This window comes from Diadema antillarum, unplaced genomic scaffold, assembly GCF_040938485.1.
Source record: "Diadema antillarum isolate AM-2024a unplaced genomic scaffold, OU_Dant_1.0 seq00000889_RagTag, whole genome shotgun sequence".
In the NCBI taxonomy this organism is placed as follows: domain Eukaryota; kingdom Metazoa; phylum Echinodermata; class Echinoidea; order Diadematoida; family Diadematidae; genus Diadema; species Diadema antillarum.
Window position 1 is genome coordinate 1,926,507 of NW_027271753.1, and position 19,431 is coordinate 1,945,937.

General features: G+C 39.7%; 1 protein-coding gene across 2 annotated transcripts in view; it reads left to right on the forward strand.

The window, feature by feature from the left end:
* The window catches only part of LOC139740860 (uncharacterized), a 29,548-nt gene extending 10,117 nt beyond the window's left edge, over positions 1-19,431 (forward strand). Inside the window, exons 1-4 of one of the 2 annotated variants that reach the window (XM_071651443.1) lie at positions 9,919-10,224; positions 12,612-12,971; positions 15,641-15,748; positions 16,105-19,431. In XM_071651443.1, the coding sequence (XP_071507544.1) occupies positions 10,135-10,224; positions 12,612-12,971; positions 15,641-15,748; positions 16,105-16,494 (948 nt within the window). In that variant the 5' untranslated portion in view covers positions 9,919-10,134 and the 3' untranslated portion in view covers positions 16,495-19,431. Of the gene's footprint in view, positions 1-9,918; positions 10,225-12,611; positions 12,972-15,640; positions 15,749-16,104 lie in introns of those variants that run through there. The other variant, XM_071651444.1, reaches the window with a different exon arrangement.

Here is a 19,431-nt window from a genome sequence, read left to right on the forward strand (position 1 = left end):
AACCAACCAATCTCTTGATTACTAGACAGGCGTCGCATCCAGAGTGACTACTTAGCTTCCGCCCGACAATTAGTGCTGGCTCTTATCCTCCATTTAGCAGCAGGTATATACTACGTATGAATTCTTGGATCGAAATCATGCATTTGTAATTAAAATAGCGGGAGGCAAGAATTCATGAATCTGAATGCTGGATGTACATTTAGCGCATAATGCTACTAATAGTGGAAATCAGTTCAGCGGCAGAAAATGATGGCACCCAACCCGCTATTCGATGTGGGGAATTCATGTCAATTTAATCCCAATCTCAATGGTCAGTAAACATGATTAGTTGGGATTTTGCTGAGAGTCCTTGCCAAAAGTTTGAATATTGCAACTGATTGACAAAGTGCCCTTCATCGACGTTAAATAAACACGGAAGATTCAGTGCTAGCCATTACAAAAAGTTTCCATATTGATGGCGTAGTTTCAGTTTATTTCCCCGCCAATAAATTCCTCGTTTCATTTTAATGCAGCTCAGTCGTCGCTGTTTTGGTTTCTGCATGGGTTTATCAGGCATCGCGTGTATGCATGTATGTGCGGGGTTTTTTTTCCTTCCTTATGTCTTTTCTTACTTTTTTGTGGGTCGAATTCTTTTAGCCCTGACACGTCTCAAGTATAATGATCACAAAGCGTGAAGCGTAATGCCTGGTGCCAAACAATGAACATTTTGTCAAGATCTATGGCCTTTATTGACTCAATCAAGGTGGGTGGAGGGTAGAGAAGTCAGAGATTTGAATTGAAGTAATTTTTGATCGATCTTAACACCAGTCATCCGTGACTACTACCCCATCGACTGTTACGCATATGATGTGCAGGCGAAATGATGCTATAGTATTTGAAGTGTATTATGCTGATCTGTCTGAGTGTTCTTGAGAAGAATCTATGAATAGAATATGACCGTGTTTTGTTTTGTTTGGTTTGTTTATTTGTTTTTTATTTCTCTTGCTGGAGACTTTTTAATTACCTTTGCTTCTCCTATCTTCTGTTATTCTCTTCGAGTTCTACTCTGATTTCTGTCTTCATTGTGTACATCCTCCTATCTTTCTATCTGTCTCTTGCAATAACAAAACCACTTATGTATGTAGGCTGCTTCTGATCAATTGAGTGATAAGCAGAATGAATGATGTAGTGGCACATGGGCGTAAGTCCGAGAGGAACATGGGAATATCTCCAACTCCGTGACGCCGTGAAATAAACGTCAATAGTGAAACATTCAAGTGCATGTATGTGTTCTGTTCAAGCCCTACACAAAGGCTTATCCATAGGGTCGGTTGGAGCAAGTATAGCTCCATGGTTTCGAGCATGTACTGTATATAGGTAGGGGAGGCTAAACTGTTTGAATGGACGGTTTTATCGAATAAGCGGTAATTTGACCAATTGAATTACCTATTATCTTGTTACAAACCGTAACGAGCGCTGGAGCCAGTATACCCAGTGCACCTTTGCCAATTTTGGCAGCGGGTCAAACTGGAGATTCAGGATTTGAGCTTTATGCTTTGCCATCTGTTGTACATAGTGGCGAATTGGCCAGAACAAATTATAATATGGGGCACTGTAAATTATATATGGAGTGTGATATTTGCCGAATAAGATGCAGACGTAGCTGATAGTCAGAAATGATAAACTGAAGGAAAAATAAAAAAAAAATGTACGAGAACTTTCTAAGTTTGTAGTTTAATCCGGGATACGGCAAATTCATCAAACTAATATTGATCAAAATGAGTGATGAGCGAAACACCGCAGGATCTTTTATTTCGCCAATCTACCTTTATTGTTTATACTTTTTATATTTATACCGCAAGTTACATACAAAATGACTTACAGCTAATTACAATCAGCTTCATTGGTTATCTGTCTTTACGTACAGTGACAATTCCATTTCTCGATTCCAGTCTCGCACACAAGCTGTGGTATGGATGGACGGAATCAATGGCTACAAACCTTTCATTCTTTCGATATTCATTTTACGTTGAAAGTGAGAGCGACAGATTATTGAAGGAAGTGGACTTTTGATGCCTTATTTCTTTTCGTAACAGTTTGTGTTGGTGTTGACCACGATAGCGTTTTCCTCTCTTCTGGTCCCGGTCTTTTACCATTGTCGAGAAATTGTTTGGAAGTGATGATAAACAAGCCGAACCGAAAATGATACGGCAGTTCGGTTACTGTCGATTAGTATTTATGTGTTTGCTTTAAAATACTGTACTGGTATGAGATGTACATTTCCTCATTATTCAGAGGACGCTCGAAATCACAAAACGATGAATTTGCTGTAACCACTTCAGCACCGTTTCTTTACAGAAGACGTGATATTACAAAAGCGTTTCCCCAAGCCTGTCTTTTTTATTTTATGCTTTCTATTAGACTATAGATCAGTTTTGCACTAACAACAACAGCAAAAAAAAAAAAACGTTTCTTTGACTTTCTTATTTCCTTTGAATTGTAAAATAGAGATGTTCCATGTACATTGAATAAAAATATCCCTTTTCATGAAAATTCTGCGTAAAGACTGACATTTTCAAAACGCTAAATGTATTGCCGTATAGCAGTTACGTGACTTACCGCAGCTCTCCCATGACTAGTTCGTAGCAAGCGTCACTTTCTTTTCAAAGGAAAATATTCCCTTGCACTGGAGTTATGACGTTATTGTATCTCAACCGGCTTTGTAGAGAGAGAAAAATCAACGCATTTAACATATGAAACTAAGAAAAATGTGATCATTAGTATTGGTCGCTGTATCGCACTTGTTTTACGAAGAATATGAAGAGTTTTTATGAATCAGAAGTTCCAAATTCATTTTCGACATCTATGGGCTGATAAAAAAACCACATAAATGATCACGTAAACAAAGACAGTTTTTCTTCTAGCGACTATTAGGACACCATCCAAAGTTATGTATAATGACATTTTAACAATTTTAGGATTTTAACGATTTGTCTGATCTCTATTGCTTTGTCGATCTACTTTGAACTCAAAATAAACACGACTTTACTTTGAATACATGCATGGTAATTGATACACGACACCACTTAGTTATCTTGATTTTGAGTTTTCAAGGAGTATTAATAAATCATTTTACACGTGGCCGCTTATGAAGCAGTGCCATGTTTGTAGACAAGCAACCACAGGACCAACAGCCTCAAGTCCCCCCTACCCCTCCCCACCCTATCCCGAATGACTTGGCTATGATGATAAAGAACCTTTAATTGCGTAGGAGTACAATCGCTTCTGGAAGGGGGTATAGGTTCGAACCAAGGGTCTCACGATTGAGAAGATAAAATCTGGCCTTATCCACTGAGCTACAACAGAGAATACCTGGACCACAACGGAAGGAAATTCATACAAAATCTTACTTGTTTGCTGGGAAAAAGAATCACGGTTAAGAGGTAAACGAATGGTGGGCATTGTCATTGTCCCTAATTTCTTAACCTGGGGACCAATGCTGACTTCATGTATAGGCCTACCTGCGTGATTTCACTCCACGTCACAAATGCCATCTTCGCGTCGACGAAAAGTTGTTAGTACTCTTCCGCCTTTATACTAGTTCGAATCATCAAAGTCGCCGGATTATACCATAGCAATGTCGGAGATGTCAAATTAATTTATTCAATCATCCATTCATTCATTCATTCATTTTATTTTCATTTTCATTTCCAAACGATAAACATGTATTGCAAACAACGAAATAATAATTTATTTCATGTATGATAACATGATATCATAATTTATTATATAGAAGCATACCTTGTTTCATAAAAGACTGGAAGTGAAAATTTAGGGGTAAAATTAATGTTTAGTTGAATTAACCCATTGTGATGACTGGAAATAATATTAATGACAGGATCTCAGATTTTAAAATATAACGGCAACGGGGAAACAGCAAATGCACGCATACTTGACCCAAATTTCACGCCAAATGGGAAAGGATTTTGTTTTGTTTGTTTTGTTTTTCATTTTAAATGGTAAGGAATTTTTAAGGAACTGATTGAAAAAAGAATGCAGTTCCCAATGGTCCACATGTACTTCCGGTCGAATACCATGACTCTGTACTTTCAAATAGTTGTATAACAATAAAACGACAATGGTATAAACAATTAAACAATACGTTTTCGTGACGTCACAACGTAAACAATGCAGTGACAACCTTATGTTGACACCGACGCCAACAAGGAAGGTAAACACAGCATAACACATGGATCGCACGTATCTCTGACACGCTCTACCGATCAATTGACGTCAGTGTATTCATCGCACTATCCAGGTCACAAGTCACGTGACCGATTATCTCTTTGTGTCGGCGAAGTTTCCAGGGTCTTCTCGTCGTTTCGTTCAACAAGTGTTGATTTGTTGAGCTTGCCATTGCTATGGAGCGTCGGCGGACCGACTGAACCTTCTATATTTGGTTATTCGATCTTGCTCCAAAATTGGAGAATACGGGTTATTCGCTCGTGACATTATTATCATGCATTCATAGACATTATGCACTCCACTCGACAAAAAAAAAAAAGCACAACTGTTTAATGTGACTATATGCAACTCTCGAATGTTTTGTGTTTAGCCAATGCAACGATTTCTGTTCCGCACGTCCATGAATAGAATATGTCGTAATGTAGCTGAAAATTTACTATGACCCTAATCTCAATTTTTAAATGTCAAGATTACGGTAATAATCAGAAGGTGCTTCCATTCTTCTGAGTTCCCCAACAGTGTAAGTACGCAGTTTAATGAGGGGTCATGCCCATCTAAATGTTGCGATGCATGGTACGTCCTGGAAAGCTCCTGCCTAGGCAAACTAAGGGAAAGCTTGTTGTACCTCCTTTGGCAAAAACACCTACTCCCTACATAATATTATTGAAATGGTAACATTACATAAAATTCGCAAATAGTAATGTGCGCTGGTGAAGGAGTTCAAGTGTATAAAACGCTATAAAGTGATTGTGATGAATTACCGCCTATCTAACTAAAGTAAAACAAAAAATGCACAGATATATGGAACATATATACATGAAGGAGATAAACCTCTAGACAGTGATATCATTAAATGCACTCTCGATGTGACTAGAATACATAAAATACTGCACTGCATACGTCAAACCAATGAGTGCGTAACACCTCCTTTTTTAAACTTTGTATGCTGGACAGCGTATATGGCTATGTTCAGTACATGATCCCTTTTGTTTACAAACGCTATACAAACACTCCTGGCGCCACAAATTTCCGTGTACAAGGTATACGGTACAGGGTTCACTATCAGCAGAACGACCCGGAAGTTGCGGTAACCACAAACAAGCTATCCCTCTCAATCTTTTGTTTGACGTCCCAGAAGTTGTGATATCCTTCCGTTTTTTAGTCCGTCCACTCCTGATACTACCACAAGTGGTTTTTACTGGTTGTCCATGACCCGAAAACATCGAGATCTGTTGCATGTCGTTAGAAGTGGTTTGTTTTTTGTTTTGTTTTGTTTTTGGGGTGGGGTTTATATCAACTCATTTATTGGCAGCTAAACCCTACAGCTTGCAGACAAGTTCGACATTATGAAGTTGGCTACGTAATGTGACAAGAGCAGTTTCTTTCTCATTGTTTATTTTATTCCATTTATTGATTCTCCGCAAATTACATTCTCTACATGCACTGATTTTCATACACATCAAACAAAAGTAGCAATAATCAAGAAAATCCTATGAATACATAACAGAATGAACCTTGAATCGCATAATACGTCACCTTGCAACCACAGGAAAATATTTAATCAATCCAATACAGTATGTCATGTTCATATTTAGAATTGCAGTTGTGGTTCCCCCAAACACTAATTGTGTGGGGGAACCTATAGAAAAACAAATGCTTGTTGGAGTGGGTCCCCAGAAAATAAGACATTTGAGACACATCTAACCATGCAAACGCACTCAGCTGCACGCACGCAAGTACGCAAAGACCAATACAAATCAGGGGAAAAAAAAAAGAAAAGGAAAGAAGAGAATTAAGAACACCGACAAGACCTTACGTAAATAACATGAAATTAGAAAGGGAAAGTTATATCATGGACCTACAGCTCCATGTCTATACTATGTAGCCAAGAGGAATTTTATTTCCGCATTTTTTTTAGATCATTATCATCAACCTTGTCAAGAGCTCTCTAGCTTTCGTGGTCGCAATGTATCAAGGTACTTTTCGTTGCTATCTTGCTGTTATTACATTGTTATCATTTTCATAGTAACTACAGTTGTACCATGATGATTTTAGCACTAAATTGCTAATATCTTCAGCAGCGATATTTTTTTGGACAACCACTGTCACACACGAAATAACAGACTTACTTCTCCCTGTTTCTTCTGCATCCCTGACACTGATATTACTCCACAAAATCTACTCTGTAACTATCCACACTCTTCGTCAACATAACAGTCACTCAGGTTCATTAGTCTCACAATATCAGCCTTGTTACAGCCTTCGTTTTGAGTCTTTTCATCAAAGTACCGAACAAACAAACATGAATAAACATGTCGTTTGTCAACTCGTTCATCACAATTTGACATAAAAAGCTACAATTGAAGCTGTAATGGGTGTCATATATCCTTATTTAGTGAAACGTTTAATTTGTCGAGAACTCTACATTGCATTATACCTTCCTTTTTCCAAGGACCAACTTCAGAAATATCCGTTATTGATGGCATGAACATACCCAACAGTGGATGAAAATATTATGAAATTCATGAATCAACTCTTAAATAATAGCTCTTTTTTTCTTTTTCATTCACTGTGACTGAGCGTCCGAAACGGTTTCATGAGAGCCTCAGACGAGATGTCAACATAACTGTGCTAGAAGTGATGTCATTGGTTTTGATTGAGTTTTGGGTTTGCTTTCGTTGTTATTTGATTCTTCTCAACGTCATTGCTGGGGTTCAAATTACGATCTCATTCACGGCACATGACAGATGGCACAATAATGTGAACTTACTACTTACAAACAAAACAAAACAAAACTAAACCAAAACAAAACCACATGGGAATCTTTATGTCATTCGTCCAAGATGCATCTCTCTCAATGAGATCCAGAAAACGCCACTAGTTATCGGAATATACAAATAAAATCATTTGTTCAGAATATTAACCCTTTCTGCACTATAGGGACTTATGGACAGTGTGTACAATGCTACGTGCCCATCAGCACCCAAAGCAACAAAAGGGTTAAACACGAAACTGGCACCTGAGGATTGAATCATACCCTAAAGTCACTAAGGTATAATTACTGGGTTTTTTTTAGCTTAAGAAACTCAAAAAACAGTATAATTATTACTTTGAAGTCATTCATGTGGTAGAATGGGAAAGTCATGTAATTGTTAAATTCTGTATTTGTATTTCCACAACAAAGATATCGGTCACGATCATAATTTATACATGCAAATTTGACGACGTAATGTTATCATCTCCTCTCAAATCGTTTCCACATCCATCTTTATTAAATCTCCTCCCCAACACGATTTCAACGAGAAGAAACTACAAATAATTTCCTCCGGATACTGTCAGACTGTTCTCGTGTTGCAACGGTTAAGCAACTGTGACTCTGTAAAGAAGAGAAGTATACTGACTGAATTGGTATAAAGATATTTCATTTGAATGATATTCTATTCACAAGCCAAACTAATGCAGTGATGACATCATGGCCTTATCTAATTTGCATAATTTATGTGATTCTGATTGATATTCCTATTTCGCTATTTTACAATACACTTCTAACCTGCATGTTATTATCTGGTGTTTTCAATCCTCTTTATGTCTGCAAACATTACAATAATCACACTCTGTCACGTGTGTGCATGGGTTATAAGAATATAAGAATATAAGGATATAAGAATATAAGTATATAAGTATATAAGAATATAAGAATTATAAGAATATAAGAATACAAGAATACAAGAATATAAGAATATAAGAATTATAAGTATATAAGAATATAAGAAATATACGAATATCAAATAACTAAGAGGAGGGGGTAAGGCAGCCAAAAGGGTAATGAGTTAATTCTGTCGGATTCTACTTAACATTTATTGTTCTGTCAGTTAAACTTCTGCAAGTTGGAGATATTCATTTACAGACACTGGGAAAGTGCTATGTTATGAGCGTTTTTTCTTAATAATGACTCAGCAGAAATTCCCTAAGCGTAACGATAAAGACAACACAAGACATTCCTAGCAAGTTTGGCATACCAACGACAAGTGTCAAGGGTATTCCCTTTGTACAGAACAGAGTATCATCCTTGATATTACTCAACGCTTAACACCACACCCTCTTGGCAGTTGTTCTATGACCCCTCCCCCTTTTATAGTAGTTTCTATTCGGTAAGTCCGTGTTGTTGTTTCAGTTGTTTGACAACAAACCCGCGTGGCGGCGGTGACGTCCCACGCGAGGTCACGTGCTTTCTTCGTAACCGACTCTACCAGCTGGAGTAGGGCGGTACCATGCTCCCCCAGCGCGAGGCACAATGTCAATTATTCAAGTGAACTATCGATTAGTTCATTGTTACTCGTTCTTATAACAATAAAGCTCGAAAGAAAAGACTTCATTTTCGGCTTCCTTCTTCGCTGATTTCTGACTGATGAAATATTTCCCCCAGTCTCGGGCCGGAAGTTGTTCTTTTGAAATGCGGATGGTATAAAACCACCAGTGCTTGCTGGATATTATAGTAGTTACTGAACAGTTGTTACCGCGAGAAGATCAAAACGAATTCTGTCTGTGTCGGATCCTAGACTGGAAAATTTATTTTTTCCCACATTGATCCATCCGTCCATTCCACGAAGAATAGTGAGTAAATATGATATTCTCTCACTTTCTCCCAGTAACTTGGCGCCATAATTTTTTAAAATTAAGGAAAATATTACATTGTGTTTGAGCACATTATTAGTGACAATCATTACACGTACTGTTTTATGTTCAGCGCAGTAATTAACATATCAGAAAAAAAAATATCAATGATAATTGTTTGCATTTAAAATGATCTTGAGAGTGTTTTCTACAAATTATGAATCAAAAGTTATATTTCATAAAGACTTAACCCCATAAACAAAACAAGCTCCATATTGCTCCATATACAATATGACTGATTATATTACAATTTATGCAAATCATATTACTGTCTATTGTCCCGTCGTCTTCCGGTAAAGGCAGTTTTGTAAATAATTATCTCGATAGTGAATGTATCGGTTCTCTTCGCCATTTCTATGACAAGATATACCATTTTATGCGAAATATGGAATAAAAAATCCATTCATAACAAAACACGATAAGCGAATTAATCAAGTGTAGTAAATAAACGCCTATTACGTAGACTGTGTTGTAGAAACGAGCCATCAACAAAAGACCGGCGAAAACGTCACGCGTTTGGATATATTGACCTTCGGTCACCATACGAAATTCCTAATTGTGACGTCAAACAATCGACGAGGAGCGAGATTATTGTGTTTACCCTGCGAGTTGTCCGTAGTAACATGCATATTCATGAAATTCTATCTGGAATGTTCCATTTCGAAGTAGCGACCACGGAGGTGCCTTTCGTAATACATAATTCAATATTGTCGCGTAATATTCATGTGGTAATGCGATTGCCTATTGGTCCATGGGTTGATTATGACGATGATGGGTACGATGTGCAGTGTGCACAGGACCAGCATACATTATCGACATCGGATATAGCGATTGCAGTCATCACTAAATCGAGCGAGTGGTCCATCGCTGCAACGCTACGCTGCAGCGCGGTGTAGTGGTTCTCCTGCCTCGATATGCAAATGCGTCACAATCTAAAAATAGCTGCCCCATCTTTTGCTCAGTGTAGTAACTGAGTGTGCGTCGCAGCGCAGGGATGTATATAACGCGAGCTGTGTACGGAAACACCCCATAGCCATCGCTTACACTGAGGGTGACTCATAGACTAGTCACCAACTACGCGACTCAAAGAGAATTCCCTCTTCACTGCGAGGATTCGTCACCAAGGAAGTTGATTTTCTATATCTCATTCAATTCAGAGTTCACCTGACGCAAGAAACGAAGTATTTGCGGAGTTTGATAACGCACCCATCGAGAATTTTAAGGCCGAAATCTGTGATGTACCCAACTGTGACTATGCCTGCCGAAGACGGTATTCAGGACGTACTGACAACCATGTCGTCTGGTGCTATACCAGCCACCAGTGAGGTGAGTCTCTTCTGTCATGCTGGTGGAAATAAAGATGGTGGCATCTTGGCCTTGGCGGGTTGAGAGGATGCGGCTCCGATGGATGTTGGGAGCATCCCCCCTTCCCACAATCCTTCGCATCTCCATCTCACGCTCTCTATCACGTGACGAGTATATTAATGTCCTGTTTCGGTCTGTTATACAAAAATAATCATAAAGATAATATATTCATTTTTGATGCGTCATCATTATTTTCATTTTGTTTGGAGGAAAACTGTTAAACGGTTTCATGAGAACTTCAGCTAAAGGAAATTAGGGCGTCTTCCGTATCCATGTATCAGTGATGGTGTGGACTTGACTTGTCAGTGCGTCTGATGTAATGGGGTTTTTAATAGTCTTGATACTTAATTGCTAACTTTAACCACCTGATATCATATTTTACAAATAATGTTTATGAAAACTTTGATTATCGGCAAAAGTTTCTGGAAAGACATGTGGGTGATATGTTACACTCTGTGTGTGTATGCGAAATGAGATTAATCGTTCCTCGAGTCACGCAGCAGGTTTGTACAGCGTTATGTATTACATCTCGTGGGGGTGGTGGTGTTTACTGCATACCGCTACCCTGTATGAGACTACAGGGGAAGCTGGCATGCTCCCAGGGCCCCAGGTACACGCTGGAGTGATCCGGTCATGCTGCGGCGTAGACAGCCTTGTTGCAGAGTTGTACAACAGGTGCACGATAGACGAGCATCGGCGAGCCTTACCAGCCGCCTTTTTTTCCCCTCACAATAGGGGCGAGGGTCGACCTTGCGACAATACCCTGTGAACCTTTATATTCGTTTCGTGCCATGCATACTAGTATTCAATCGCACAAACAACCGAGAGACCCAAAACACTATAAAGTCCTTTTTGCTCCAATAGCACAGTGCACACACACTGCGTTGATTTTTTTGTCTCTCTTTTAGTGGTGACAGCGGAGAAAAAAGCAAACACTGATTTGAATGATATAATACGCAATTCAGCAGGAAGATCGCAGGAGGAAATGGTTAACAAGTGCAGTACACTGCTTTTCAGTTTACCCGGGAATATGTACCAGGAAATAATTATCCGTTGATAAAGTACTTTACGTAGATAATTGGGCTCCGATTATTGGGTCACAGTAATGCAGAAATAAGTTCATAACAACGTTAATGTTAGTAAACCTCATGTATTTGCATAGTTCAAAAGTATGTATATATATACACATATCACGTACAACATTATTCAAGTGGAATTTTTTGGACGCCTTGTTGTAGAGCTAGAGTTGCTGAAGGTGTGTGACTGTGTGTGTGTGTGTGTGTGTGTGTGTGTGTGTGTGAAACATTGTAAGAAGCACGTTTAACGAGCATTTCTCATTGATTTACATTGTATATTATATTGGCAAATGTTGAGGCCAAAAACAAGAATAAAAGCTCTTTCCTTGCAAGACTTGGATCGGAAAGAATGACTAAGTGGAATAGTTGAATTCCAAAGTTTCCTTTTCTTGCCCACTGGCGTCACCCATGACAGACCCAGGGACCCGTTACTGGCACGCACTTCCTTCTCCCATACTCGGCTTTCCCCCATCGCGTGAAGGGGGTAACAGGGCCAGGTAGACTAGAATATTCCAGACTTATGAAGTCAGAAACTAAACAGTTTGGTCCTAAAGGAAAAAGAAGCGGAGTCGCTATTGTCACGTCATATCAAACAACCGACTTACTGGGAAAACCTTGCCCGACAGTGCGCCACCCTTGCCACGTAAGCCTTAATTGAAGACATCCGTCAGGTGGGAGCAGGTGGCGCTATCCCATGTAGGACTGAATTTGTAGACTAACAAAAAGTATGAGTGAATAAAATCCTCTGCGCTTCACAAATTGTCTCAGTATCTTCTGAGGTCTTCTGCGAGAGACAAGCGCTGTGGGATCACCCCCTATTTCCCTGAAACCGCTGAGGAGTTTTCCAATCCACGCTTGACTCTCCGCTGTAACTTCCATTCAAATTCTGATCCGGACGGGGTCCAGGGATATTACGGATTTATTACTTGTGGTTTAACCCCCTCTATTTTTCATCCGGTGCCGATTTTGGTTTAGGTGAGCTAAATGTATCACCGGGCTATTATGTACCCAGCGGCGAAGATCGTCAAGGTGGAAGCAGTGAGTGTTTGACAGAAACTAGGCACGCATGCATTCCCCAAGCTCAACAAGTTGTCATTCCTGCTTTGTGAGACACAGCGATGTCTGCCAGAATTTGAAAAGAAATGACAATACGCACACAAAATAAACTCGGAAAGTTATGCGGATGCATGACACTATAAGGGATTAACACCCTGTCCATCAGACTTTACCATATAATCATAATTTGTGTTTCCACATTTATTGTTTCTGCAGGATTATACCGCCTCAGAAGACATCATGGATATCTCCAGCTACGCACCCAGTATCAGCTCTCATGTGACGTGTATGCCAAATGCAATTCCCACTTCCGTCATCACCCCGACCACATCGTTGACGGCCGGGGCGTGGCTCGAACACCAGGGCAACATCCACGGCGGCGGCTTCATCCCACCGGCTGTTTCATCCCACAACGGCTACGCCTCGGCGGTGGTTCGATCCGTGGGAGGGGGCGCAGCGGGTCTAGGAGCGCAGCACCACCACCACCCCCATCAACGTCTACCAAGGGACCGGTCTGACATGGACCTCTACCGCATGTCTCCATCAGCACCACGCCGAAGAATAAGGGATGATGATGTGAGTTTGTCCCCCTGGTTGCCCTTATCTAGTCTTTAGCCCCTATTATTTCAAACTTTTGCCATGTACGTGCATGTTGATTTTGCTCCTACACTTGATTGGGCATCTTACATCTGTTCATGGGTCTGGTCGATATATTTCGTGCACATTGAGATTCCACAGCAAAAAAGCTGGATTCTGTCCTAATGCAAGACAAAGCTATCAATGTGCAATCACATTACTTATCGCGAAAACCACATTTCATGCCTGACGCTGCTAAGCAGCCCTCGTTGTCGCCTGGAAGCGAGAAAATTGCCCGCCCGTATTGGTTCTGCTTCACTTGTTTTATTCACTTCCATTCACCCATCAAAAAAGCCAAAGCTTTCTCGCCGTTCTGTACCCAGAAAGTCCTTGTTCCCTCGTTTTTCACAAAGATACTTTTTATGTGATTTAGCAAATGCTGCTATTGTTACCTTGTGGGCATTTTATACCTTTTGTCTGATGGAAAACAATTTGACCTTTAGACTTTTTCCGAATGGAGATGTACATATCCATTTACCCCGAGATATAGTGTTTGTGGCCCCCAACAATAATGGAAAGCCACTAAGATGATAGCAACCCTGTATAGGCGCCGGTCTGTTTTATTGTTCAATCTCGTTCCCAAACACGTTCGTTAAGGATCTTAAAAATGCCGCGGTAATCAACATTTCGCGTCATACCGCAAAGTGGTTGTTTGTTGTGGAGGTTAAGGTTCCGCCATGGTTTCTGAAGCCAGCCAACAATAACAGCGATGAAGTGCTTTGTAAATTTATTGAAGAGTTTATCGCCCCGTACAATGTATTGTTCGTTCTTGCTACAAAATTCAAGGACGTTTCTAGAAAAGTTTAGGCTTGTTTGCAGACGCGACGAAGTGGTTTGAGTAACGTGTTATACGGCGCGGACTTCCCCATATGTTTTCCGAATAACCGTAGATATTTTATAAGAAATTAACTCATGTTGTTGCGTGTAATCCACCAAATCAAACATGAACGCCAGGAGGATGTAGGAGATCAGTCACAGACTTTGCTCGCCATGTTAAGACATCTCTCGCTGCCATGGCCCGGGTGTCAGTGACATGATGAGTCGGTCGGAAATACGAACTTGATACATGGAAATCTGTGTCTAAATCATATTTCCTTGCCAGAGACAGAATTCTCGCAATCAAAAAACACATAATACCTTCATAAAATCTGACGTCATATGTGACGAATGAAGTAAGGGTTTAAAGGATCTCTCGTGAGGACAGAACTGCCTGTGCTTTCTAACGGACTGATCTGTAGGGTAGTCATGCGTATATTGTTTTTGGCACTTGCATGTAGGCCTATGTCCTCAAGAAAATGGAAAAACGAGGAAACTTCCGCCAAGAAAAGTTGCCCGAGAGAATGGTTTGAATGACTCATAGCAGCTCCTTTTTGCCAGGGCAGCGAGTAGGGGGCAGAGAAAAGGAAAAGAAAAATGGCGAGGACTTGGTCCCGTAGTTGGCGATGACTCCTCCCCTCCTGACTCCGGGGTAATTGGGCAATTCTTATGCTAACCCCACAGGTGGCCAAATCAGCGCTTTCCTGTGAGAACGCGTCATGCTCTGCTCATTCACCTTTAGCAGGTTGTACCCCGGCAGCTTCCCCGCTGATGGGATACTGGGAACGTGCTGCCCTTACGTGATTTCAAGCTTCTAAAAACAAGATTAATGTATTTTCTTGACATCGAAACTCCGTCGGAAGGAAGAGTAGTTTGTCTCTTTCAATCGTGCTTTCAGAGACCTCACGTTTGCAGCTGGCATAATTCCAGCTGCACTACACGCAAATGATTGTGGATTTGCAGTAGATGACTGCGGTTTGGATATTTGACTTGGGTTGGATGAAGGGTCGCGCATGGGTTGGCACAGACAGAAGTTTAAAATTCCCGCAGTCCTGTCCATTCTTCCATTTCACACCACTATAACAGTAATGAATGGAACCAGCAGAACCAATATGGGTGTATTCCCCGTGATTCACTTAAAACAAAACCAACTATACCACTATTGAATGGAACCAGCAGAACCAATATGGGTGTATTCCCCGTGATTCACTTAGAACAAAACCAACATCTATGAAGGTCCCCAGTTCGTATTCATTTACCGTATAACAAATTATTAAGGACGATTCAGAACAAGAACAAAAAGGAGCATGTTATCCCTCATTCCACTTAAAAGGCCTGCGGTTTTTGTACTTAGAAAGAAGTTCCCTTGCTCCGTGGAAACGCGGGCCATGTTTAACTTGGCCTATCGGGTTGTAACGTGTGTACTTAACAATTACTTGTGTGTACATGAGATTACTCTGTCAATCATTAACCAAAATATGACACGACCAAAAGTCGTGTAGTTTAGACTACGTAAATGGCTCCATATCCAGTTCATACCTGAAAAAGTAGATCACGTCATATGGTCAAAGTATAACTTTATGATGACATGTATAGCCTACATTTATAAGTGCATGAGTGAAGGAAAATTTGAATGACTTCGAGCTTTACTGCACAATAAAATAATGACAGCTTCAAAATTTACACTGACACAAGACATGATAAAGTCTGTAACAAAATATTGCCTTCAAGAAACGAAGTAACTAGGCACCAAATATAATTGTCTTTGTTTGTTCTGTCTCATTTTTTAATAGTTGACGCCTGACGAGAGAGAAAAGAGACGGGTGAGGAGAGAGAGGAACAAACTTGCTGCCGCCAAATGCAGACAGAGGAGAGTAGACCACACCAACACTCTTATTACCGTAAGTATTTTACTGTCATCAAGGAGGTGTGATACCTTCCTTTGATCTTATACAAACTAGATAAGTACAGTCGGGAAATCATCCAGAGAAATGAACATGATCAAGGCCAAAGCGTGTATGTTATTATGTGATTTTGAGTCAAATGACTGCAGAAAACGTTGGTATCACAATTTCCCATCTGACTTTCTTATGCTCATGATCTCAATCTCAGTCTTTAATTCAATGATAACTGTTGAAAGCAGAGTCGGCAAAAGAATCGTTAATCTCAGTGGTTTTAGTCGAAAAAAAGATGTTTGTAAAAACATTAGTGAAGGGGACTCCATTATTCACTCCAATGTTCATTGTTTATTTCACAGGAGACGGAAGATTGGGAGGAGAAGAACGCCACCCTGGAGCAAGAGATCACCAAGCTCCAGCAACAGAAGGAGCAGCTAGAGTTCATCCTGGAGGCCCACAAGGCCATGTGCCGCAAGAACAAGGCTAACAAGGAGACTACCACCACCGCCTCCACCACCACCTGCACCAACACCTCCACCAGCCTGGACACGCCCACCACCGAGGTGGTGACGCCCACTCGCCTCTTCAACTTTGGCGGGCTGTCGGACGGCATGGACATCGCCCATTCGACATCGGGCTCCTCCTCGACGTCGTGTGGCCGGGAAGCTATGTCGATTAAGACGGAGAGTAGCAGCGGCAGTGACATGTCAAGCCCCGAGACCGCTCGGCCGACTTTAATCCAGCTTTAATGACCCCTCTGTGAACATCTCAAAGAAGAACTCACCAATATACCAACAAATCGACGAAAATCAGCCATTGTCAACCTCTTTCATGACGGGTTAAATCCCATCCAGTGTGTCTAAAATATTATTTCGTAACTAAACAGAATGGAATAAGTCTCTTTGGCTCTGAAATGAAAAAAAAGAAGATATTTATAGATATAGTATATCATACATTTGAAGAGAAAGCAACATGTTTTCCACACTTAATGAGGAAATCACTGGATTCAAAACTATTTCTGAAATATAATCTCTCAACACACTGGTACCTTTCGATATTCATTGAATTTTGTGAGTACATAAGGGACAAAATAACGAAAAAAAAAATCATTGATTCTTTTAACTGCTTGTAATGGGTTTACTGACACGTTCAGACATGTACATCCACAACCATGTCACGAAATACAAACCCGCTGTTTTGATGTACAGTCTCTTAATAGTTTGGCATTATCATTACACGTTTTTTGTAACGATATTACAAAGCAGCTAATCCGACGGAACGAGGCCTTTTTTTCTGAAAATATACTTGCTCTATAATTTCGTAACATTTTAATACAGTGACATATGAAATCCCGCGAGTAGAATCGCTCAGAAAATGTATGTTCTTCCTTTGTTTGCTTTCTTAGAAGTTGATTCTATCTCAATTTCGAATACGCTCACAATGCTTCCAGTTGTCATTTTTGTATTTTTTCTTAAAACTTGAAAAATGAAATGTATTCATCTTCAGGCGTATTTAAAGTTGTTATTTATTATGAATTGTGGACGAACTTTTTGTAATCAGGGTCTTGATAGTTTATATACATGTATTCATATGATTTGGTTGCTAGAACATTGTTGAATGCGTCAAACACATCGCCGACATATTATGCACTGTTTTGCGTTATTATACAGTGAATCACGATGTGACGTTTTTCAAGAATTTTTACATTCATGTGCAATATAGTCGTATTTTCTAAATGATTGAATCATTTTGTTGTTGTTTTTTCTTGTAAGTGATGTGATGGCAATACAAAGTTTAAAGGTTATGCATCAACAATATTCACAACAAATATGATATAGTGCGTAAGAGATCGGAGAGAATACACTCGCCGTTATTGTGATGATTATAACATTGGGCACGTAATTTGTGGATGGCTTCACGCGAGTGTATGGGAAGGGATGTCAGAGTGTATTTTTAGCACGAGGAGTATGAGTCAGGACTTACTCATATATTCTTCATTGTGCTCGCCTACGCAAGACAAATTTCTTCTACACCTGAACATAGCAGCCCCCTATCTCTCTGCGAGTATGTGCCTCCACTCCTATGTTTACTTCGTGCGGAAGATAACCCAACAGTTATATAAGAAAGCCATAGGTCTGGGCCCAACCTATACGTATGACCACGCCCATCTGGTTGCTATGTATCTTAACAGAAACAAACCTGCCTGATTCCGATTCAACGGAGCGGATGAGACTAATGTATTTCTATTATGCCTGAAGGAGATTCGAGTGAGTGCACTGGATGCATTTTTATATCGTAACCTTGTCAGTAATAAGTATAAACCGAGGGACATGTTTTAGAAAGTTGTAATTGCAGTTGTCCAGTTCCACCTCCATCATTTTCCCTAAGAACTTGCCATCACTACAAATAATACCGATTGCCAATCTCAACTTTGATTTGACTGACATTTTAAGATATTCTTTTCATGTACAAACTGCATTGTGTAATTGATACTGTAACATTGTGTACATTTACGCGTATGGCATACATACTTCGTATTATTTATTTTCAGAGATATTTTATTTATTTATACTAGTATGAAAGGAATTTAGTACAAAGGCTGCTACAATTGTTGTACAATGTATTTCGTTTTACTCAGTATTCCAGAACGTCACAATATGAGACATGTTATCAGCCGATGTTCTGTCTCTTCGGTTTTTTGCAATAACAGTGTACGAAAGATTTTGCTGTGTAAGTAACGCTCAATTCGTATCGGTATCAAGAGCTGTTATTTTTAATCCTCCCGGAATTAATTTGTAAGATGTCTTGACGCATAATGCTAAGCCTGTCTCGTGCTCAAAGAACAAATTTTATTCCAAACTGTGGGAGACTTTGAATCTGAACGATCTGTAGATATTCAATGATAAAATTGTCGTGATATGTATCGACTAGTTTTGAACGTGCGTGACAGATGCATTTGTCTGTGTGTGAACGAAGGAGCACTGCCAACTTTGAAAATGTTTATCGATGTCAGAATAAACAATGCCGTCTGATTTTTATATTAATTATGGTCTGAAAAGTCTCGTATGTATTTTGCTTGTTACTTATGCAAAAAAAAAAGGAAAGAAAAAGAATATCTCAATGAGAAAACTAGCAACATTATCTTAGGATGTTTGCTAGAGAAGATGGAACTGAAATCGCCTTTTCGATGTTAAAAGTGATTTTTCTTAATGTGTAAATTAAGTCGGTGTTTTTCGTGGAAAGAATTCTGTAACGGTATGAGCGTTTCCTGTAGTTTGTACAGTAATGGTCAGTTGGATGTGATCGCTGTAGTCTGTGTATTGTGGTGATAGATAACATCGTTTGTAGTTCTTGCTCGACGCGGTATGCATACATAGGCCTACACTGTCGACTCATTTCTTCGCAATTTCGGGCACGTTTTCTTCCAGTTAGTGTTATTAGATCCACTCAGACTCATCGATCATGGATCAGGACATTGTTAATCTCTCATGTCTTTTTCTGTTTAAATCGTAACGAATCGTGTCTTTTGATATAATAGATAACGGATTGAAAACATTTTCAACGAATTTTCAGGACTCAACTTTATTGAAGCTGTTCTTTAAAAATATGAATGCATGTACACTTGTCATTGTTTCAGATTGTGTTGAAACAATCTTGCAATCAAGAATAAAGTTTTGTGCATGGTA